This window comes from Saccopteryx bilineata, chromosome 4, assembly GCF_036850765.1.
Source record: "Saccopteryx bilineata isolate mSacBil1 chromosome 4, mSacBil1_pri_phased_curated, whole genome shotgun sequence".
Lineage (NCBI taxonomy): Eukaryota > Metazoa > Chordata > Mammalia > Chiroptera > Emballonuridae > Saccopteryx > Saccopteryx bilineata.
Genome location: NC_089493.1, coordinates 196,793,356 through 196,814,519, shown reverse-complemented (window position 1 = coordinate 196,814,519; position 21,164 = coordinate 196,793,356). Strand labels below are relative to the sequence as shown.

The 21,164-nt window shown below is 53.4% G+C and overlaps 1 protein-coding gene across 1 annotated transcript in view; it reads left to right on the top strand.

Moving 5' to 3' along the window:
• Positions 1 to 21,164, top strand: part of SDK1 (sidekick cell adhesion molecule 1) — a 771,944-nt gene that overhangs the window by 634,716 nt on the left and 116,064 nt on the right. The window contains exons 18-20 of the mRNA XM_066273473.1: positions 7,159 to 7,274; positions 9,809 to 10,001; positions 18,295 to 18,393. Of these exons, the coding sequence (XP_066129570.1) occupies positions 7,159 to 7,274; positions 9,809 to 10,001; positions 18,295 to 18,393 (408 nt within the window). The remainder of the gene's footprint in view (positions 1 to 7,158; positions 7,275 to 9,808; positions 10,002 to 18,294; positions 18,394 to 21,164) is intronic.

Here is a 21,164-nt window from a genome sequence, read left to right as displayed (position 1 = left end):
GAGAGGGTTTTAGTTTGTTTCGTTGCCTGTTCAGTCTTTATGCCTTTTATCTCTTTTTCTTGCTCTGCGGCGCTGGCCTGCCCTTCCGGAAGAGGCAGGGTCAGAAAGACATCTCTGCTTTGTTCCTGATCTTAGGGGAGGTCCACCTTCAGTCTTTCATCTGAAATACAGTGTTGTAGGAGCTCATCCATGCTCTTCATCGGGTTTAGTAAGCTCCCACTTTGCTGAGAGGTTGTTTTTTTAATTAATCACTATTGGATATTAAATTTTATCACCTGCTTTTTCTAAATCTATTAAAATGATCTGGGTTTGTTTTTTGTTTGTTTTTCTTTATTCTGTTGATATGGTGAATTTCCTTGATTAATATTTGTTGAACCAGCCTCACATTTGCAAGATAAACTCCACCTGTTCGGGACAAATGATGATTTTTATATATCGTTCGGTTGTTTCTCTGATATCTTACCGAGCATTTTTTCGTACCTGTGTTCATGAGGAACAGGGGTCCGTAGTTTTCTTCCAGTGTCTTTTTCTGATTTGGGGTTTGTGGTAACACTTTGGTTCCTCCTTAAATGTTTGGTAGAACTCACCCGGGAACCATTGTGCTCAGTTTTGTTTTTGGTTTTGTTTTGTTTTTTCCTTAGGAGGCTTTAATTATGTATTCAGATATTTAATAGCTATATTCCTACTCAAGTGATCTCTTTCTTCTTAAGTAGATTTTTTTTTTTTTTTTGCATTTTCTTTTGCATTTTTCTGAAGCTGGAAACAGGGAGAGACAGTCAGACAGACTCCCGCATGCGCCCGACCGGGATCCACCCGGCACGCCCACCATGGGGCGATGCTCTGCCCACCAGGGGGCGATGCTCTTCCCATCCTGGGCGTCGCCATGTTGCGACCAGAGCCACTCTAGCGCCTGAGGCAGAGGCCACAGAGCCATCTCCAGCGCCCAGGCCATTTTTGCTCCAATGTAGCCTTGGCTGTGGGAGGGGAAGAGAGAGACAGAGAGGAAGGTGTGGCGGAGGGGTGGAGAAGCAGATGGGCGCTTCTCCTGTGTGCCCTGGCCGGGAATCGAACCCAGGTCCTCCGCATGCTAGGCTGACACTCTTAAGTAGATTTTGGAAGTGTGTTTCTGTTAAGGAATTTGTTGTCCATTTCGTCCAAATTGTTGAATTTATGGGCATAGAGATGTTCCAAATGTTCTCTATTCTTTTAAAAATCAGTGGGATTTGGAGAGGCGTTCCCTGATATTGGTGATACTGGTGATATTGGTGATTTGTGATTTCTCGTTTATGCTTGATCAGTCGGGCTGCAGGTTTATTTATCTTTTAAAAAAACGGGTTTTTTGCTTCATTGATTTTCTCTATTATTTTTGTAATTTCATTTCATTGATTTCTACTCTTTTTTTCTTTACTATTTCCTTGAATAGGCTTGTTTTGGGTTTAATTAACTGTTATAGATTCTTAGGATAGAAGCTTAGGTTCTAATTTAAACATTTAAATGCTGTAAATTTCTCTCTAACACTCTGCATCCCATAAATTTTGATATGTTTGAGTTTTTGTTTTCATTAAAATTGAGAGTGCTTTTTACTTTTTCATGTGACCTCTTTGGCTCGTGGTTATTTTTAAGTAGATTGCTTCATTTCCAAATATTTAGTTAATGTTCCACCATCTTCCTGTTGCTAATTTCAAGTTTGATTCTTTCGGGGAGGTCATAAAACATGCATTTTATGATTTCAAGTTTTTAACTTCTCTAGGTTTGTTTGGAGCTCAGAATATTTCTATCTTGGCTCAGTTCCATGTGCACCTGAAAAGAATGTGTATTCTGCTATCTTACAGGTACATTTAACAATAAATATCATGTAGGTCCAGGTGCTCTGATGGTGCCGTTCAGATCTCATATCTCCTTACTGTTTTTCTTTCTCTACTTTTTCTTTTTCTAAGGAGTCAAAGTCTCCAGCTATCACAGTAGATTTTTCTGTTATCTCCTTTTAGTTTGTTGATTTTGCCTCTTGTAGTTTGAAGTTCTGTTGCATGACACACGTAGGATTATTAAGTCTTATTGGTGAGTAGAACCCTTCATCACAGTACAATGTCCCTCTTTATCATTGGCTCTGTTCCTTTGTAGGGTATCTAGTTTTCCTCATATTCCTGTAACCACTCCAGATTTAATTTGTGTTTTCGTATATATTTTTCTATCCTTTTATTTTTAAGCTATTTGTGTCTTCCTATGTAGAGTGGGAGTCCTTCAGACACCATAGAGTTGGGTCTTCCCATGTAGAGTGGGAGGTGGGAGTCCTTCAGACACCATAGAGTTGGGCCTTCCCATGTAGAGTGGGAGTCCTTCAGACACCATAGAGTTGGGTCTTTCTATGTAGAGTGGGAGTCCCTCAGACACCATAGAGTTGGGCCTTCCCATGTAGAGTGGGAGTCCCTCAGACACCATAGAGTTGGGCCTTCCCATGTAGAGTGGGAGTCCCTCAGACACCATAGAGTTGGGCCTTCCCATGTAGGGTGGGAGTCCCTTAGACACCATAGAGTTGGGCCTTCCTATGTAGGGTGGGAGTCCCTCAGACACCATAGAGTTGGGCCTTCCTATGTAGAGTGGGAGTCCCTCAGACACCATAGAGTTGGGCCTTCCTATGTAGAGTGGGAATCCCTCAGACACCATAGAGTTGGGCCTTCCCATGTAGAGTGGGAGTCCTTCAGACACCATAGAGTTGGGTCTTTCTATGTAGAGTGGGAGTCCCTCAGACACCATAGAGTTGGGCCTTCCCATGTAGGGTGGGAGTCCCTCAGACACCATAGAGTTGGGCCTTCCTATGTAGAGTGGGAGTCCTTCAGACACCATAGAGTTGGGTGTCCTTCAGACACCATAGAGTTCGGTCTTCCTATGTAGAGTGGGAGTCCCTCAGACACCATAGAGTTGGGCCTTCCTATGTAGAGTGGGAGTCCCTCAGACACCATAGAGTTGGGCCTTCCCATGTAGAGTGGGAGTCCCTCAGACACCATAGAGTTGGGCCTTCCCATGTAGGGTGGGAGTCCCTTAGACACCATAGAGTTGGGCCTTCCTATGTAGGGTGGGAGTCCCTCAGACACCATAGAGTTGGGCCTTCCTATGTAGAGTGGGAATCCCTCAGACACCATAGAGTTGGGACTTCCTATGTAGAGTGGGAGTCCTTCAGACACCATAGAGTTGGGTGTCCTTCAGACACCATAGAGTTGGGTCTTCCTATGTAGAGTGGGAGTCCCTCAGACACCATAGAGTTGGGCCTTCGTATGTAGAGTGGGAGTCCCTCAGACACCATAGAGTTGGGCCTTCCTATGTGAGTGGGAGTCCCTCAGACACCATAGAGTTGGGCCTTCCCATGTAGAGTGGGAGTCCCTCAGACACCATAGAGTTGGGCATTCCCATGTAGAGTGGGAGTCCCTCAGACACCATAGAGTTGGGCCTTCCCATGTAGGGTGGGAGTCCCTCAGACACCATAGAGTTGGGCCTTCCCATGTAAAGAGGAAGTCCTTTGGACGCCATAGAGTTGGGTCTTCCTATGTAAAGAAGGGAGTCCTTTGGACACCATAGAATTGGGCCTTCCTATGTGAGTGGGAGTCCCTCAGACACCATAGAGTTGGGCCTTCCCATGTAGAGTGGGAGTCCCTCAGACACCATAGAGTTGGGTCTTCCCATGTAGAGTGGGAGTCCCTCAGACACCATAGAGTTGGGCCTTCCCATGTAGGGTGGGAGTCCCTCAGACACCATAGAGTTGGGCCCTCCTATGTAGAGTGAGAGTCCCTCAGACACCATAGAGTTGGGCCTTCTCATGTAAAGAGGAAGTCCTTTGGACGCCATAGAGTTGGGTCTTCCTATGTAAAGAAGGGAGTCCTTCGGACACCATAGAGTTGGGTCTTGCTTTTCATCCATCTGATACTCTGTCTCCTATTGGGGTGTATAGACTGTTTATACTTTATAACGACTATTGACATGATGGGATTAAACTGTGTCATCTTGCTAATCATTTCTACTTGTTTCCTCTCTTATTTTCTCCTTTTCTGTTGTTTTCAATTACTTGCTTTGGGATTATTTAGATATTTTCTTATTAATATGATTTTTTTCCCCACTCTTGCTTTATTTATATCTCTTTTTTCAAACTTGTTTAGTGATTACTGTGGAGTTTCAACTATACATCATCAACCAATTACAATTTATCTTGAAACATACTGCACATATAATGTAAGAACCTTGTGATGCTAGACTTCCAGCCCCTCATTCCCATCATTTGCACTATTGGGGCCATTTATGGTATTCTTACTTATGTGATAAGTTTGCAGTAAATCGCTGTTATTTTTGCTTTAAACAATCATCTTTGAGAGGGAGTCAAAATGAGAAAAGAAAAAAAAAAGTATATTACATTTACCTTCATTTTAACCTCTTCTGAAAATCATCAATCATTGGAATAGAGCTAAAGTTCTGGCATTTGATTACATATTCCTTTGACATTTATTTCTCAAAGTGCGGGTCTGCGATGAACGATTTCTCTCAGATTTTTGTCTTCATATTTAAAAGGTATTTTCACAGGACACAGAATTCTGAAAGAAGAGGGTTGTTGTTTTTTTCTATCAGCGCTTTAAAGCTATTGTTCTATTACCCTCTGGCTCACATAGTGTCTGAGGAGAAGGCTGCAGTTGGTCTCTGTGTCTTGGTATGTTGTGTCCTGTGTGTGTGTGTGTGTGTGTGTGTATGTCTTATGTGTGTGTGTGTCTTGTGTGTGTTTATGTGTGTGTGTGTCTTGTGTGTGTGTATGTGTGTGTGTGTGTGTGTATCTGCAGCATCCAGACTTTCTGGACTCCGTTACTCACACCCACTCAGCCTTTAGCGAGTCACAAAGAACTTTTGCTGACTTTCTCTTACTGTGCGGTGTCCACTGTCACTTGTCCCAGGTGAGCCAGCGCTCGTAGGCCCCCTCCCCGGAGAGGCCCGGCTCTTCCTCTGTCTCAGACGACTCACTTGCCCTGTCCCCTCCGCTTCCTCGTGGGCTCGAGAAAAGTGACAGTTGTCCAGCTTTTTCTTGTTCTTCGGCGACGTCGTGTTCTTTCCGACCACACACACCCCAGGCTCTGCAATCTGTGTGGCCATTTTTGATCCACGAATTCGGGGTGGGTGCCGAGTGGGGGAGTTGGACAGGTTCCTCGGTGACATATATGGCGGGAGGGAGCGAGGGATATCACAGCCAGAGCTGCGTGACCGGGAAGCGTGGGTGTGTGAGTGGCTCGGGTGAACTTTGCGTCTCTTTCATCACTGCCGCGAGAGGCGAGCTTCTCAGCACGAGAAGTGTGAGGGGTGCAGTCGTTCTAACAGGACCACGGGCTGTCCCCGTGCTCTGTGCCAGGAGACAAAGGACTCTGTGGGTGTCTGTGTCTTACTCCAGAAATGAGCTCGTAAAGAATGAGGACCTGGCCCTGGCCAGTTGGCTCAGTGGTAGAGCGTCGGCCTGGCATGCGGGGGACCCGGGTTCGATTCCCGGCCAGGGCACATAGGAGAAGCGCCCATCTGCTTCTCCACCCCCACCCCCTCCTTCCTCTCTGTCTTCCCCTCCCGCATCCGAGGCTCCATTGGAGCAAAGATGGCCCGGGCGCTGGGGATGGCTCCTTGGCCTCTGCCCCAGGCGCTAGAGTGGCTCTGGTCGCGGCAGAGCGACGCCCTGGAGGGGCAGAGCATCACCCCCTGGTGGGCAGAGCGTTGCCCCTGGTGGGCGTGCCGGGTGGATCCCGGTCGAGCGCATGCGGGAGTCTGTCTGACTGTCTCTCCCCGTTTCCAGCTTCAGAAAAATACAAAAAAAAAATTAAAAAATAAAAAAAAAGAACGAGGACCTCACTTTGTACCCTGGCAGGAGTTTGGTAGGACAGCCAGTAGGCTAGCCCCCCTTTGGTGACCACTAGGGTGACTGATCATCCTTAAAAATGAGAGCCATGTCACGTCACTGCCCTTCTCAAACACTGCGGTTCCCCCCTGCCTGCCGTGCACACTGTCGACCCCGGCGTTCGGTATAGAACCTCAGAGTGGCCACTCTGTCCCCCTGTTCCGTCTCCCCGGTGACCACGCTCACCCCTGTCTCCCCACTCACCGGGATTTCCCGTTATGCCACCCCTTTGCCCTCATTGTTCCCCGGGTGAGAATGCCTTCCCTCTTCGGAGGTCTGCCCTTTCTCCCACACCTGGTCCATCCAAGCGGCTCCGGGCAGACATACCCCTTCCCAGGGCAGAGTCGTCTTTGTTTGTTAATGTGTTTACTGCTCCAGAGAGAGACTTGCCTGTTTCAATGACATGAGTGTGTCCCCTAGATTGTGACTTCCCCGAAGGCACGTCATCTGGCAGGTATAGAATTTGGTTTACTATTCTATACAAGGAAGGAAGGAAGGAAGGAAGGAAGAAGGAAGGAAGGAAGGAAGGAAGGAAGGAAGGAAGGAAGGAAGGAGTGGAATAATTTGAAAATGGTGGCCCCTGTGCAGGTATAGAATTTGGTTTACTATTCTATACCTGAAAGAAAGAAAGAAAGAAAGAAAGAGAGAGAGAGAGAGAGAGAGGGAGGGAGGGAGGGAGGGAGGAAAGAAAGAAAGAAAGAAAGAAAGAAAGAAAGAAAGAAAGAAAGAAAGAAAGAAAGAAAGAGTGGAATAATTTGAAAATGGTGGCCCCTGTGACAAACAGAAATTTAGCTTCCAAATGAATAAACAACAATGCATGCGGGGGGGGGTGTTATTTTTAATATAAAAGGAGTTAGATTTGAAACATAGAGTGGGGGAGTGAGTTTCTCAATGAAAACTTGTCTGATCTCAAATATTGGGCTGTTGGAAAAGAAACCGAGAAAGCTCTTGTGGGTCTCCACCTCGGGAACCCCAGGAAAGGCTCGCCCATGGGCCGAGGTGCCCCAGCCCACTGTTCTGCCTGAGCCTTAGAGAATCCGGCAGCAGAAGATGATGAGCCCAATTTCTCCTTCTGCGTAACGCCGCCCTTAGCTTCCGGAAACATCCATCACGCGTCCCCGTTCTCAGGGCTGTCACTGCCTGTGCCTCTGAGCAGCCGCTAAGCCCCTTCTTCATCTCTCCTTCCTCCTGTGCCTCCACACCCCCGCCCCCGTCTGTTCTGTGTCTCCGATGACGATGGCCCGGGACAGTGCCCACCGCCCCCCCGCAGAACGTGCAGACGGAAGCCGTGAACTCCACGACCCTCCGGTTCCTGTGGAACCCCCCGCCTCAGCAGTTTATCAACGGCATCAACCAGGGATACAAGGTACACGGACGGCCGGGGCCGCCACCACGGGGCCGTCTGGGCATGTCACGGCCATTGTGAGCGGCAGGGAGGTCACCCGCCCCACCGCAGTGGGGTCCTCGGGAGTCACCCGGGTCTTAGCACCAGCGACCCTGGCTCGGGCTCTCCAATGATTAGTTTTCCAGAGGACGGTTCATACAGAGCAGAGCCATTTCTTCTGAGAAAGACCTTTCCTTTGAAAATGACCAGCAGGAGACCGATCTCCGCTGATTGGAGTCGGATCTGTACAAACCACTTCTTCCTGGGAGGGAGCCCTCTCAGGAACACGGGGTGCCATCGAGTGGCATTTCCATCAAATAAGGGTCATTGTACCTCCCCCCACTCTGCAGCAGGGAGACCCGTGGATGCAAGGTGCCTCCCCGGACCGAGTTCCAGGCACGGACACACTGTGGCCACCGTCCACCTCCCCTTTGTCCTCTCTCACCAGAATAGGAACCGTTCACACACTTCCTGGGACGCCAGCGTCAAAAGTCTAGTCTGCCTTAGCTTTTAGATCCGCTTCTCCCGGTGGGACCAGAGCCAGCCCTCATTTTACCTGTGGCACCGTCACTGGCCGCCCGCCCGCCCGCAGCGGCAGGGAAACTCCCGCAAGGCCTCAGAGAGAAGACGGATCTCGTTTGCGGGAACACTCAGTCATCTCAGACTCAGAGAGCGTTACTTTCTCAGAGGCACAATCCATTCCCCCCCCCCCCCCCGTTTGGATTCAATTTACAAAAACACTTTGTTTTTGTTTTTGTTTTTATTTTTTTGCTATCAAGGCAAACGTAGCTAGAAATGCACCCTGCCTTCCCCCCCACCCCCAAAGGCACCTCCAGAGCTTTCCTGAAAGGAAATTCTATTGCTCAACCAGGACGGCACTGCCCGTCCGACTGTCTGTCAAGTCTCATTGGTGAGATCGGGGCGTCTGTCCGACGCCTCAGCAGTAGCTCTCATCTCCATAAATACTTAGCCTTGTGTCACCCGTCAGCCCTGATGACCCTGGAAATGTTTGGTATCAAAAAAATTAAAAGTAGCCCTGGCCGGTTGGCTCAGTGGTAGAGCGTCGGCCTGGCGTGCAGAAGTCCCGGGTTCGATTCCCGGCCAGGGCACACAGGAGAAGCGCCCATCTGCTTCTCCACCCGGCCCCCTCTCCACCCCTCCCCCTCTCCTTCCTCTCTGTCTCTCTCTTCCCTTCCCGCAGCCGAGGCTCCACTGGAGCAAAGATGACCCGGGCACTGGGGATGGCTCCTTGGCCTCTGCCCCAGGCACTGGAGTGGCACTGGTCGCGACAGAATGACGCCCCGGAGGGGCAGAGCATCGCCCCCTGGTGGGCAGAGCGTCGCCCCCTGGTGGGCGTGCCGGGTGGATCCCGGTCGGGCGCATGCGGGAGTCTGTCTGACTGTCTCTCCCCGTTTCCAGCTTCAGAAGAAAAAAGAAAAATTTAAAGTCACACTCACACAGAATGTTGCCAACGCCTTAACTCCCCCTGGAATATGTATATGTATCTACTCTTACTTCTTTCCAATTGTAATCAATCTCCTAAAATCCTTTTCAGAAAACGACTGAGATTATAAATTCTGATTAAGATTGTTCCCATTGAATTGAGCTGGTTTTTTTGAGTCAGAATAGGTGCTTCTCCAGAGAAACATTTGTATTTAGGTTTCGTTGTCCTGAGTTAGCTAAATAACAGTAGGTTTGTCCTTATTCCTCCTTGTTAGAAAATATTTATACATATTCTGGGCCTGACCTGTGGTGGTGTAGTGCAGTGGTCCCCAACCCCCGGGTCACGAACCAGTACCGGTCCATGGGCCATTGGGTACCGGTCCTCAGAGAAAGAATAAATAACATTATTTCCGTTTTATTTATATTTAAGTCTGAACGATGTTTTATTTTTTAAAAATGACCAGATTCCCTCTGTTACATCCGTCTAAGACTCACTCTTGACGCTTGTCTCGGTCACATGATACATTTATCCATCCCACCCTAAAGGCCAGTCCGTGAAAATATTTTCTGACATTAAACCGGTCCATGGCCCAAAAAAGGTTGGGGACCACTGGCGTAGTGGATAAAGCGTTGACCTGGGAACACTGAGGTCGCCAGTTCAAAACCCTGCTCTTGTCTGGCCAGGGCGTGTATGGGAGTTTGATGCTTCCTACTCCTCCCCCCTTTCTCTCTCTCTTTCTCTGTCTCACACACTCCCTCACTCCTCTCTTTTCAATGAATAAACAAATAAATAAGAAAATACATATTCTGTAACATGTTTCTATGAAGAGAAGTTTATCTGAGCTAAAGTAGAAATTTATGTATATATGCATCTATAAAATATACATATTTGTCTTCAATAATTTGTGAAATATCTTTTAAACTCAGCGTTTTTGGTAAGATAATAAATGTTGGATTTAGGGAGTTTTTTAAGTATAACTTTGAAGACCTATTAATTGCAAACTAAAATTCTGATGCTGATTTGAAGGCGTGCTCTTAAAAAGGCGTCTCTTCTTCACCCCGTCCCACCCCAGCTCCTGGCCTGGCCCGCCGAGGCCCCCGAGGCCGTCACCGTCGTCACCATAGCTCCGGACTTCCACGGCGTCCACCACGGCTACATCACCAACCTGAAGAAGTTCACCGCGTACCTCACGTCGGCCCTGTGTTTCACCACGCCGGGGGACGGGCCCCCGAGCACGCCGCAGCTCGTCCGGACGCACGAGGACAGTGAGTGTAGAGAGGGTGGGACCGCTGCCCCTGTCCAGCACCAGGCAAGGCGGAGGCGGGTCGTCAGGAGATGTCCTGTCCCGGAGGGCTGGCGGTGAATAGTATGTGTCACGGTGGGCGAGGCCGTCCCTGGGACAGGAATGGGGGTGGGGGGGTGGCAGAGGGCAGGAGAGGGAGCCTCCTCCCATCACGGGTCAGTCTTCCATCTGCTGGACTTCTCTTTGCCAGGGTTCCATCTGCCAGTCCCCTCCCCTTCTCCCTGGGCCTCCCACGGGGTGGGGGGCGTTTCACCTGCGCCACCCCCACCCCCTGGACTTCCCACTGCCCCCGTCTGGTCAGCGAGACCAGCTCTGGGAAGCGTCCTGTGATGGCGCCACCCTGAGGAAATGAGCCCGGTGTGCGCACACTTAGTCCCAGGAAGGTTCCTTAGAGTTATTAGTAATTGGAAAAAAAAAAACAAAAACAAAAACAAAAAACGGAAAACATTCAAATGTCCCAGGGGGATAACTTTGAAAAACTTATGGAATGACAATATACTAAATATTTGGTAGTGATTAAAAAACTTCTGAGAGAAAAACAGTCATGCTCCAGCAGCGCTCAGGGAAAAACAAAACAGTCTACAAAACTGTGCGAGGTCCGGATGCTGTAAACACACAGTTGCCCGGGGTGACAGGAGCCGAGAGAAGACCTGGAGGGAAACCTCAGGATTCTGACAGTTCTTATCTCCACGCGGCGTTTCTCTTCGTATTTTTACTCTTAAGGATGCTCGTTTCTACAAAGAGAATTGACTTTCTTTATAGAAAGAATTAAAACTAGTGTATTTTTTTAAGGCCGTGCAGGGCGACCGCTGTCTGTCCTCCGGCGTCCTGTCCTTCGACACTCCCCCCCCCCCCCAGCCTCCCTGTCCTGTCCGCAGGGCCCAGAGGTCAGAGCCATCCAGTGAGCGTCCAGGGTCCCCTTCGCCTCAGAGTTGCCCTGTGGCGTCACCTGCTCCCCTCCCCTCCCCCTCCCAGGGTGGAGTCTGGCCTTTCTCAGCCGGCCCGGCAGATGTGCTCAGGTCTCCCGCACCTGCACGGGGCAGCTCCCAGACCGCGCCACCCAGCGGGCCACCCAGCCAGCCTGTGTCTGTCCAGCGTCAACCATCGGCTCTTATGCTGGCTTTCACTCTGCCACTCGGCTGCCCTCGACTCGGGCCCGTGTCACATGGGTGACACGGGAGGAACAGACGTGGGTTTCGTGCACACGTGAGAGAAACCCCACCTGGCCATCGTGTATAACGACGTGTTACGTTGCTGGATTCAGTCTGCTAACACTTCTTGGAGGACGTGTGGCGTCTGAGCTCGTGGGAGAGAGGGGGGTCTCCGCTTGTGCCCTCCTGGACTTTGTCTGGTTTTGAGTGTCAGGGTAACACTGGCCTCACAACGTGAGTTTGGAAGTGTTTCATCCTCCTCGATTCGCTGGTGGAAGAGATGGCGTCAACTTGGAGTTCCTTCGGCTTTAAATGTTTTGGGTCGAGTTTTCTAGGCAAGTCCTCTGGGCCTGGAGATTTCTTTGGGGGAAGGCTTTCTAATTATAAATTTAATTCCTCTAGCAGCGGTCCCCAAACTTTTTACACAGGGGGCCAGTTCACTGTCCCTCAGACCACTGGAGGGCCGCCACATACAGTGCTCCTCTCATTGACCACCACCAATGAAAGAGGTGCCCCTTCCTGAAGTACGGCAGGGGGCCGGATAAATGGCCTCAGGGGGCTGCATGCAGCCAGCGAGCCATAGTTTGGGGACGCCTGTTAGTGGTTCTATGCTGTTGACTTTTCCACCTTGCTTGAGTTCTGATAGTGTGTGATTTTCAAGGGATCCTCTAAGTTGTTGAATGTATGAGTGTGAAGCTGTAAGTAGAAATCACTCACCCCCTTATTGTCTTCTTAATGGTTGAGGAACATGTAGCCAAAGTCCCGATTTTATTACTGATATTTAGACTCTGTATCTGCTCAGTGTGTGTGTGTGTTTATAATTCTTGCAAGAAATGTATCAATTTTATTGACTTCTTTTTCACAGATTTTTATTCCATTGATTTTTCTGCATTGTTTTCCCATTTTCATGTTCATTAATTTCTTTTTTTTTTTTTTCATTTTTCTGAAGCTGGAAACAGGGAGAGACAGTCAGACAGACTCCCTTATGCGCCCGACCGGGATCCACCCGGCAAGCCCACCATGGGGCGACGCTCTGCCCACCAGGGGGCGATGCTCTGCCCATCCTGGGCGTCGCCATGTTGCGACCAGAGCCACTCTAGCGCCTGAGGCAGAGGCCACAGAGCCATCCCCAGCGCCCGGCCATCTTTGCTCCAATGGAGCCTCGGCTGCGGGAGGGGAAGAGAGAGACAGAGAGGAAAGCGCGGCGGAGGGGTAGAGAAGCAAATGGGCGCTTCCCCTGTGTGCCCTGGCCGGGAATCGAACCCGGGTCCTCCACATGCTAGGCCGACGCTCTACCGCTGAGCCAACCAGCCAGGGCCATGTTCATTAATTTCTGCTCTTATTCTTTTCTTCCTTCGGCTTGCTTTGGATTTTCCTTTACGTTCTTGAAGTGAGCATTTAGAGTATTAATTTGAAGCTGTCGTCATTTCTAATGTGAGCATTTTGGTGCTATAAATTTTCCTTTCCACCCTGCTTTAGCTGTTTTGATACTTTGTGTTTCATTTTCATTCAATTCTGTGTATTTTTATTTTCTTTGAGACTTCCTCCTTGAGGGGTGGGATGATTTAGAAGTATCCTATTCATTTTCCAGTTGTTTTTCTGCTGTTGGCTTCTACCTTGATTACATTATGGTCAAAGAATACACTTTGTCATTTCAACTTTTTTAAATTTATTGAGGTTTGCCTGAGGGCCTAGGATATGATTGATCTCCGTGAGTGTTTCATGAGTGCTTAAAACAAAAAAACACTGTGTATTCTGCTGTGGAATCAGCAGATCGTAAACTTTTTTGATCATAAACTTGATACACCCTTCATCAGAGTGTAGGATTAAAGGAGAAAGTTGAACCAGTGTGACCTTTTCCTTTAAAAGAAAAGAAGTGTTACAGATATTGCACGAAGCCCTTGCCTCTTGTGCCTTCCTCATTGTCAGTGATGTTTCAGCCGTCCATCTTTGCAAATACAAACACGTCTGGGTCCTTCCCTTCACGAGGACGGTAGCCTGCAGGTGCTGACGGGGTTGGCAGGGATGGGTATGCACAGCCCCCGCCCTTAGAGCTCGGGGCCAAACCCGGTGAGAAGGGGGACTTGATTGAGGAAGTGCCACCGAGGAAGGGGGTCCGTAGAAGTGGTGGTGACAGCCACTTCCACGAAGAGGGACGGAAGAGACCAGGGCAGCAGTCAGGTGAGTCGTGCAGAGGAGATGACAGTTGAACTCAACCCCGATGAAGTAAGGAGCCTTCCGTGCAGAGAATGGACGAGGACATCCGGGTAGGAGTGTCCAGTATCCAGAGAGTAGAACGAGAGGAGTGTGTGAGGAAGCGTTGGGGGGGGGGGGGCTCGGTCTGTGTGGTGGGGGGGGCTAGGAGAGCAGGCTGGGAGCAGGTCCCAGAGAGCCAGCCAGCTGCTGAGCCCCACAGTGCACGGACCAGGACAGTCTAGGCGTGAGGGGGCCATGGAGGGATTTCCAGTATGGGTGTCCTTCGTGGTGATAGATGGAGACAAAGGTGAAGGAATCCGGGAAGAAGAAAAGAAAATATGAAACCCTACACCCAGGCCGTGGGGACAGTGTGGGGACAGAGGCACGCCATGGAGAGCCGGAGGCTTCCGGTGTGGGGACAGGAGGAGGAGTTCTCTAGGAGAACTCGAAACGGACTCTGGGTCATGTGACCGTGTAGAGCAGGGGTCCCCAAACTACGGCCCGCGGGCTGCATGCGGCCCCCTGAGGCCATTTATCCGGCCCCCTCCACACTTCTGGAAGGGTACCTCTTTCATTGGTGGTCAGTGAGAGGAGCATAGTTCCCATTGAAATACTGGTCAGTTTGTTGATTTAATTGTACTTGTTCTTTATTTTAAATATTGTATTTGTTCCCGTTTTGTTTTGTTTTGTTTTTTACTTTAAAATAAGATATGTGCAGTGTGCATAGGGATTTGTTCATAGTTTTTTTTTATAGTCCGGCCCTCCAACGGTCTGAGGGACAGTGACCTTGGCCCCCTGTGTAAAAAGTCTGGGGACCCCTGGTGTAGAGGGTGATGCCAAGAACCAGAATGCGGGGTCAGGTCTAGGCTGAGGGACGTCCAGGTGGGCGTGAAAGGTGGGCAGTAGAGAGTCTGGACTGGATCTGAGAGTCCTCGCAGTTGGGGCCGCGATCTCATTTTCCGAGCAGGGGTCAGGGAACACACGCGAGCGCGTGGTCTGGCCACAGATGGACGTGCCTGAGGTATGAGGTCCTTCCTTGTTAACGCCCGCCTAGGTGGCCGACGTCGCTGTGAGAACCAGGGAGACGGACTGTGGGGGCCGAAGAGGAGGAGGGGGATGCCCATGGGGCCCCGGCACCGTCGCGGGCAAGGAGGGGCGCGCAGCCAGGCGAGCAGAGGGCTGGCTCTCTGGAGGGGGAAGAGGCCACCTTGCCACTCACCTGCGGGAAAATGCAAGCTAGCAACTCGTCTACGTGTGGAGCTGAGGCTGCAGGGCACGTCCTGGCGGGAGGAATCGGAGGCGGAACGGGCACAGAACTCGGGGGCGCCCAGAGATCCCGGGGGCATCTGTCAAGCACCCCGCGATACGTCTTCATTATTCGGGCGTCTCCTGCTCTTTCCTGTATTGATATTGATATTGATATTGATATTGATATTGATATTGATATTGATATTGATACAAGAGGAAGGGCACCGTCTCAGCTCAGACCACCTCCACCGGGTCCAACTGGATATCTGACTCTGCTTCTCAGAGGCCATTTGTTCATAACAAAAAGAAACCTCTTCAAATACAAGAGGGGAGAGTCCTGGCTGAATTCTCTGCTTCAGGAAGCCCCACTGTCGCCAGTTAGACAGACAGACAGACAGAGCTGTGGGGAGACCCCGGGAGGGCCCTGGAGCCAGGAAAGAGAGCGTTAAGGGCAGAGCTAGTCCCGCCATTCGTAAGCAGAAAGAGAGCCAGGGAATTTCGTCCCTGGGAATCCGGAAAATGGGAAGTGATGTCATCCTTTCAGACTCCTCCCACAGAGCCACCATTTGTTGATAGGCAGCCTGTTTGTTGTATTGAGAAACACGGAGCAGCCTTGACACTGTGGACGGGCTGGCATTGGAGGTCGGAGGCCGGGTTGGTGCCGGCTCCCAGCACAGCCCCCAGAGGACAGTGTCGGGCTCCTGGGTGCTGCACCAGGTCTAGCTGAGGGTGCCACGGTCCGTTCCTCACCTGCGGGCCTGCCCCTCCAAAACTCCGCTCAAACAGGAGCTCGGGCCTGACCAGGCGGTGGCGCAGTGGATAGAGCGTCGGACTGGGATGCGGAGGACCCAGGTTTGAGACCCTGAGGTCAACAGCTTGAGCGCGGGCTCATCTGGTTTAAGCAAGGCTCACCAGCTTGAGCCCAAGGTCACAGACTGGAGCCCAAGGTCGCTGGCTTGAACAAGGAGTCACTCACTCTGCTGTAGCCCCCGGTCAAGGCACATATGAGAAAGCAATCAATGAACTAAGGAGCCACAATGAAGAATTGATGTTTCTCATCTCTCTCCCTTCCTGTCTGTCTGTCCCTCTCTCTGCCTCTCTCTGTCTCTGTCACACACACAAAAAAACAAAAACAAAAAAAAAACAGGAGCTCAGATGCGGTGGGGGCGGCACAGTCATGAGGACACAGACTATAACCTGAAGCCTGGATGGCGAGGGGGTCCCAGCAGTGCTGGGACGGCCCCTCGGGCAGGAGTCCAGGAAGCAGACACAGCGAGATGATGTGGGGAAGGAGCAGAAAGCTTTCTTTGCCGCTCAGCCGATCACTAGAAGAACGAGGGCAGCTCGAACATCCGTCTCCGCGTCTCTCTGGAAGCTCAGGACTGGGGTGGCGGTGGGGGGTGCCGGCCTGGACAGCCATTCCTCTTCCCCGTCCTCCGCCCTCGACGCGTGCAACTTGTCAGAGCATCAAAGGTCTTCCCACAGCTTCACAGCCGTGCGTCTGCTGAAGCCGTGGCCGTTATGTGAACATCACAGATCTTGTTCACGGGTCTCGTCCAAGGGCCCGTGGGGAACCAGGTGTTGAGCTCGCCTGCCTGCGTCTCTCTGCGCCTGCGCGAGCAGGGTGGGCGGTGCCAGGACTGGGCGGGGCTTGTGCGTGGAGTGGGGGGGGGCAGCCACACCCTTGACTTCCTGCCCTCCCACTTTTAGTTTTAAAGGGTTGCATTTTGTTGTTGTTAGAAAGATCTCAGCGTGGCATTATTCAGAGGCGTCAGGGGGCGTGGTGCTTTCAGCGGGGTGCAGGGTGCCCTGCCTGGCGGGGCGTGCGCTTCACGGACACGTGTGGAAATGAGTCCGGTCCCCGTCTGTTCTTCCTGCCCTCCCCTGCCCTGCCTGCCCTCCCTCCCCCGCAACGGTGCCCCGTGTGTCTCCTGACTTGGGCACAGAGAGAGGGAGGTGTGTAGACGTAGAAGAGAGGCCAGCGAGCAGGTGAAGGGCGGATGAGGGACGTTGGCCGGAGGCCGCGAAGCCTGGCATGGGGGAAGGGGGAGCCCGTCTCTCCTCCCGCCCCAGCTCCGTCTTCGGGCTCCAGATGAACACGAAAGCATGTCCTTTTTACCCGGGGACATAGCTCGAGGCACCATCGCCAGTCAGCACGCCGGCGGGCCCTGACGGGTCCTGTCATCGGAGCCGTAGGCTCTGAAGCTGATGTGATGTGGGGTCCGACGCCCCTGGACACCAGGGTGGTCCTGCCCGCGGGTGACCTGCTGCCTGTCCTGCTGTCCCCTAGAGCAGTGGTCCCCAACCCCTGGGCCGCAGACCGGTACCGGTCCATGGGCCATTTGGTACCAGTCTGCAGAGAAAGAATAAATAACTTACCTTATTTCCCTTTTATTTATATTTAGGTCTGAACGATGTTTTATTTTTAAAAAATGACCAGATTCCCTCTGTTACATCCGTCTAAGACTCACTCTTAACGCTTGTCTCAATCACGTGATACATTTATCCGTCCCAACCTAAAGGCTGGTCTGTGAAAATATTTTCTGACATTAAACTGGTCCGTGGCCCAAACATGGTTGGGGACCGCAGATCTAGGACACGCAGGAGAGCCTCCCGCTGGCCGGAGCTCTGCGCTCGGTGGCTCTGCGTCCTCAGAGCGGTGGCCTCACTCACTGCTCTGGGCCGGAATTCTGCAAGAAGGAGAGATTTGTAACGTCCCCCAAGTCTGGGAATCCGTGACCTCCATCTGTTTGTCAGGTTTTGGCCCTTCAGGCGTTTTCTCACAAGTGCCTTTCAAAGTGACAATAAGCTCATCCCAGGAAGAACCTTGAATCCAGCCAGCGATGACAGCAGCCGCGATTCGGGGGGGGGGGGGGGCGCTCGCCGCCCTCGGGTTGAATTCTTGTGGGTCACCCGCCCGGGGACCTTGCAGAGTGCCTGCACTCCCCCATTTCTCAGGTGAGCAAACGAGGCTCGAGAACTAAGTGAGCACACAGACAGACAGCGAGCGGCTGAGCTGACCCCAGTCCCCGCGGACTCGCTGGCCGCAGCGTCCACCACGACTCCCCCCCCCCCCCCAGCCGCCCTCCTGTGTTAGGAGAAGAGCTGCAAGGCAGAGAAAGGGCAGGAACTTTCTCAGGTCACCGCCCGGCCCCTGCGGGGGTCCTGGAGGTGTGAGCGGGTGCTTGGAGCCCGGGATTCTCGCTGGGATGTGCGAGCATCGCCCCGGGGCCATTCTGGGCTGGCCCTGCCTTTGGCCAAGGCACCCCTGCTCTGGCCTCACAGCCCAGTGGGGTGGCAGAGCGTAGGCAGGCATGGGGGGTGTAGTTGACCACCCTACTGCACCCCCCCCATCCTGCGTGTTCCGATGGGATCAGAGCAGAGGGAGACGGGGAGGCTGTGGGAACGCCCCACTGCTGGCCGGTCTCATGGCTCTCGGCGCGCGGGGGGAAGCTGGGCAGAGCCGCGTGTGCGCCTGCGCCCGGATGCTTCTCACACCGCCGTCCCCTCTGGTTTCCCCGACCCTCCGTGGGGTTCTGGCCTGCGGGCTCTGGCCCTAGCTCCCCCCCTCCCCTCCTCTGGTTAACGCCATCCCCACGCGTCCAGCGGAGAGGGGGACTGGCCGCGGTGTTAACAGGCGGCCCTGTTCTGACTCGCTAGGACCGGGAGCGGTGGGTCACCTGAGCTTCATGGAGATCCTGGACACGTCTCTCAAGGTCAGCTGGCAGGAGCCCCTGGAGAAGAACGGCGTCATCACAGGTGAGTGGCCCCGTCCCCCGGAAAACAGGACACAGGTCGGCTTCAGCACGGGGACGTGGTGACAGCCTCAAACAGAACCACAGTCAGAGCCGATGTGGGTCTGCGGTGTGCGGCGGAGGCCAGAGGCCCGTCCCCACCCCTCAGGGCCCTGACACCAAGCACCCAGCCCCTCTGGGGCCTTTTCCTGCTTGGGCTACAGCCACGGAGCTCAGAGAATCTGCCTCCTTCCACCGTCTTAACAAACCTCAGGTCACATCACACAGGGCAGCTGTGATCCGATGTCACCTCTGACCAACACTTTCAAATAAAGTCAGCTCAGGGATCTGGTTCTGCCCTGGAGAAGCTGGCGGTTTGAAACATCCATTAAAGAAAAATGGGCCCTGGCTGGTTGGCTCAGTGGTGGAGCCTCAGCCTGGTGTGCAGGAGTCCCAGGTTCGATTCCCGGCCAGGGCACACAGGAGAAGCGCCCATCTGCTTCTCCACCCCTCCCCCTCTCCTTCCTCTCTGTCTCTCTCTTCCCCTCCCGCAGCCGAGGCTCCATTGGAGCAAAGTTGGCCCGGGCGCTGAGGATGGCTCCTTGGCCTCTGCCTCAGGCGCTAGAGTGGCTCTGGTTGCGACAGAGCAACGCCCCAGAGGGGCAGAGCATCGCCCCCTGGTGGGCGTGCCGGGTGGATCCCAGTCGGGCGCATGCAGGAGTCTGTCTACCTCCCTGCTTCTTGCTTCAGAAAAATTTAAAAAAATTTTTTTTTTTAATATAACCCCAGCAACAGGGAATGGTCATTATTGAAACTGAAGCTCAATCCACCGACCTGTCCCACGTCCTCAAGCCTGCCTGGCACCGGATGGCAGTGCTGAGTGCAGGAGGTAGAAGGCCTCCAGCTGCCTGGTGTGGGAGGAACCAGGTGGAGGAGGTGTGTGTGGGGGTGGGGCGTTACAGGAACCCCATGGAGGCAGGCCCGGCTCTGACCGCACCAGGGAGCAGAACAGGCCAGCAGGGAAGACAAAGCCCCTCACCCAGCTCCTACCGTCTGGAAGGAAAGGCTTCCCAGCGCCCAGCCCGCGGGGACCAGTCCCACGGCCCGGTCAGAGCTGCACTCACGCCGGGTTTCAGAGGCCACGCCTGGGCAGAGGCAGGTCAGGGTCAGGGTCAGGGTCAGGGGTCAGGGTCGGGGGTCAGGGTCAGGGGTCAGGGTCAGGATCGGGGTCGGGGTCAGTGTCCCAGCGCCCCTAGGCAGCCACACTTGTCAGCCTCCTGCAGGGGAGCGTCCCTGGGCCTCCGCTCTACCCCGGGGGACAGAGGGGGAGTGCTGAGCAAGGCGGCCCCGCCCCCCCCGGCCCCCGCAAATTGGCCATTTCGCCCACATTGTGAAGCCAGCATCTTCCACTCTGCCTCCATAAACTCTGATTTATGAGGGCCGGGATGTGCTCAGACAGTTTGTGATTGGATGTACTGCTCTCTAGTAGGGAATTTACTTCAGATCAACAGAAAATTATTTCTGAAGCTCCCCGGGTAGTTAGTCTCAGTTAGACAGCCGCGGAGAGCAGGTAGGGGGCCCACGGGAGGTGCTGGCTCCGCGCCCTCTCCTCTACACCCCTGGCCCGCGGCCCTCGCCCCCCCGGATCAGACCCTACGTGCTGAGCCAGAGCTGCCGTGCACGACCCCTGAAGCCGTGTGCAGACCGGAGGGCCTCGCACGCACGCCCCCCCGCGCCCCCGTGCCACGGCCCAGGCCAGCCCTTCCTGTGTGCTGGTGTCTGCCGGGGCCTGTGGCCTGGGTGGGCCCTCCGCGGCCCGTGCCCGGGTCTGTGTGTGTAAGGACCGTTCTGACACGGATGCAGCCCCGGCTGCAGGTGCTGGAACGGCCGTGTCTGGGCTCCCGCTGCCTCGCTGCTGCGCAGGGAGACGCAGTCATTTGGCGAATGTCGATGGATAACACATCTGTTGACCTTTAAACAAAGAAAACCGTCTGACAGACATGGTGGTGACGCCGAGGACGTACGTCTTCTCTTGCTGTGAGAGTAGAGGACAGACCCTGGCCGCCACCGCGACATTGCGAATTCCCGGGGGCGACCCACCGAGGTCAGGGATGGCTCTCAGGTGGCCTTGCGCACATCCAGGCCCCGGAGAGGAGGCGGCGTGGAGAGAGGCCGGCCGGAGGCGCGAAGAGCCTGGGCTGAGCCTGTGAGCGCGGGCCCGTCCCCCGGGTCCCTGTGCCGAGGTCCCCTCCTCTGGACAGTGGGTGACAGCGGCCCCCACTTCAGAGGGCAGCTGCCAGGGATCAGTGAGTGCATAGACGTGAAGGGCTCGGAAGTGCGGTCAGCACCCTCGACATGGGTGAGGTGATGCAGGCTCCTGCCTGGAAGCTCTGCCTCTTTTTTAAGGGTCCAGTTATTTCCAAAATTGTGAGTTATCCAATATCCTGATATTAGTGCTGGAGGAACAAGGGACATATAGCAGCATTGGGGCGGTGGCGAGAGGACACGACTCTAAGGTTATCTGGGGACCGGTGGGAACCAGGGAAGGGCAGTGGTGAGCGGTCAGCCTGGGAGACAAGGCCTGGCGAGATCCTGTGGACAGACAGGGCAAGTGGTCCTCTGGAGCCTGGGGCACGGGGACCAGGGCAGGGGATCGGAGCAGGGGGCCCGGGACAGAGGGCCCAGGGCAGGGGTCTGGGGTAGTGGCCCGGAGCAGGGGACCGGAGCAGGGGACCCGGGACAGAGGGCCCAGGGCAGGGGTCTGGGGCAGTGGCCTGGAGCAGGGGACCCGGGGCA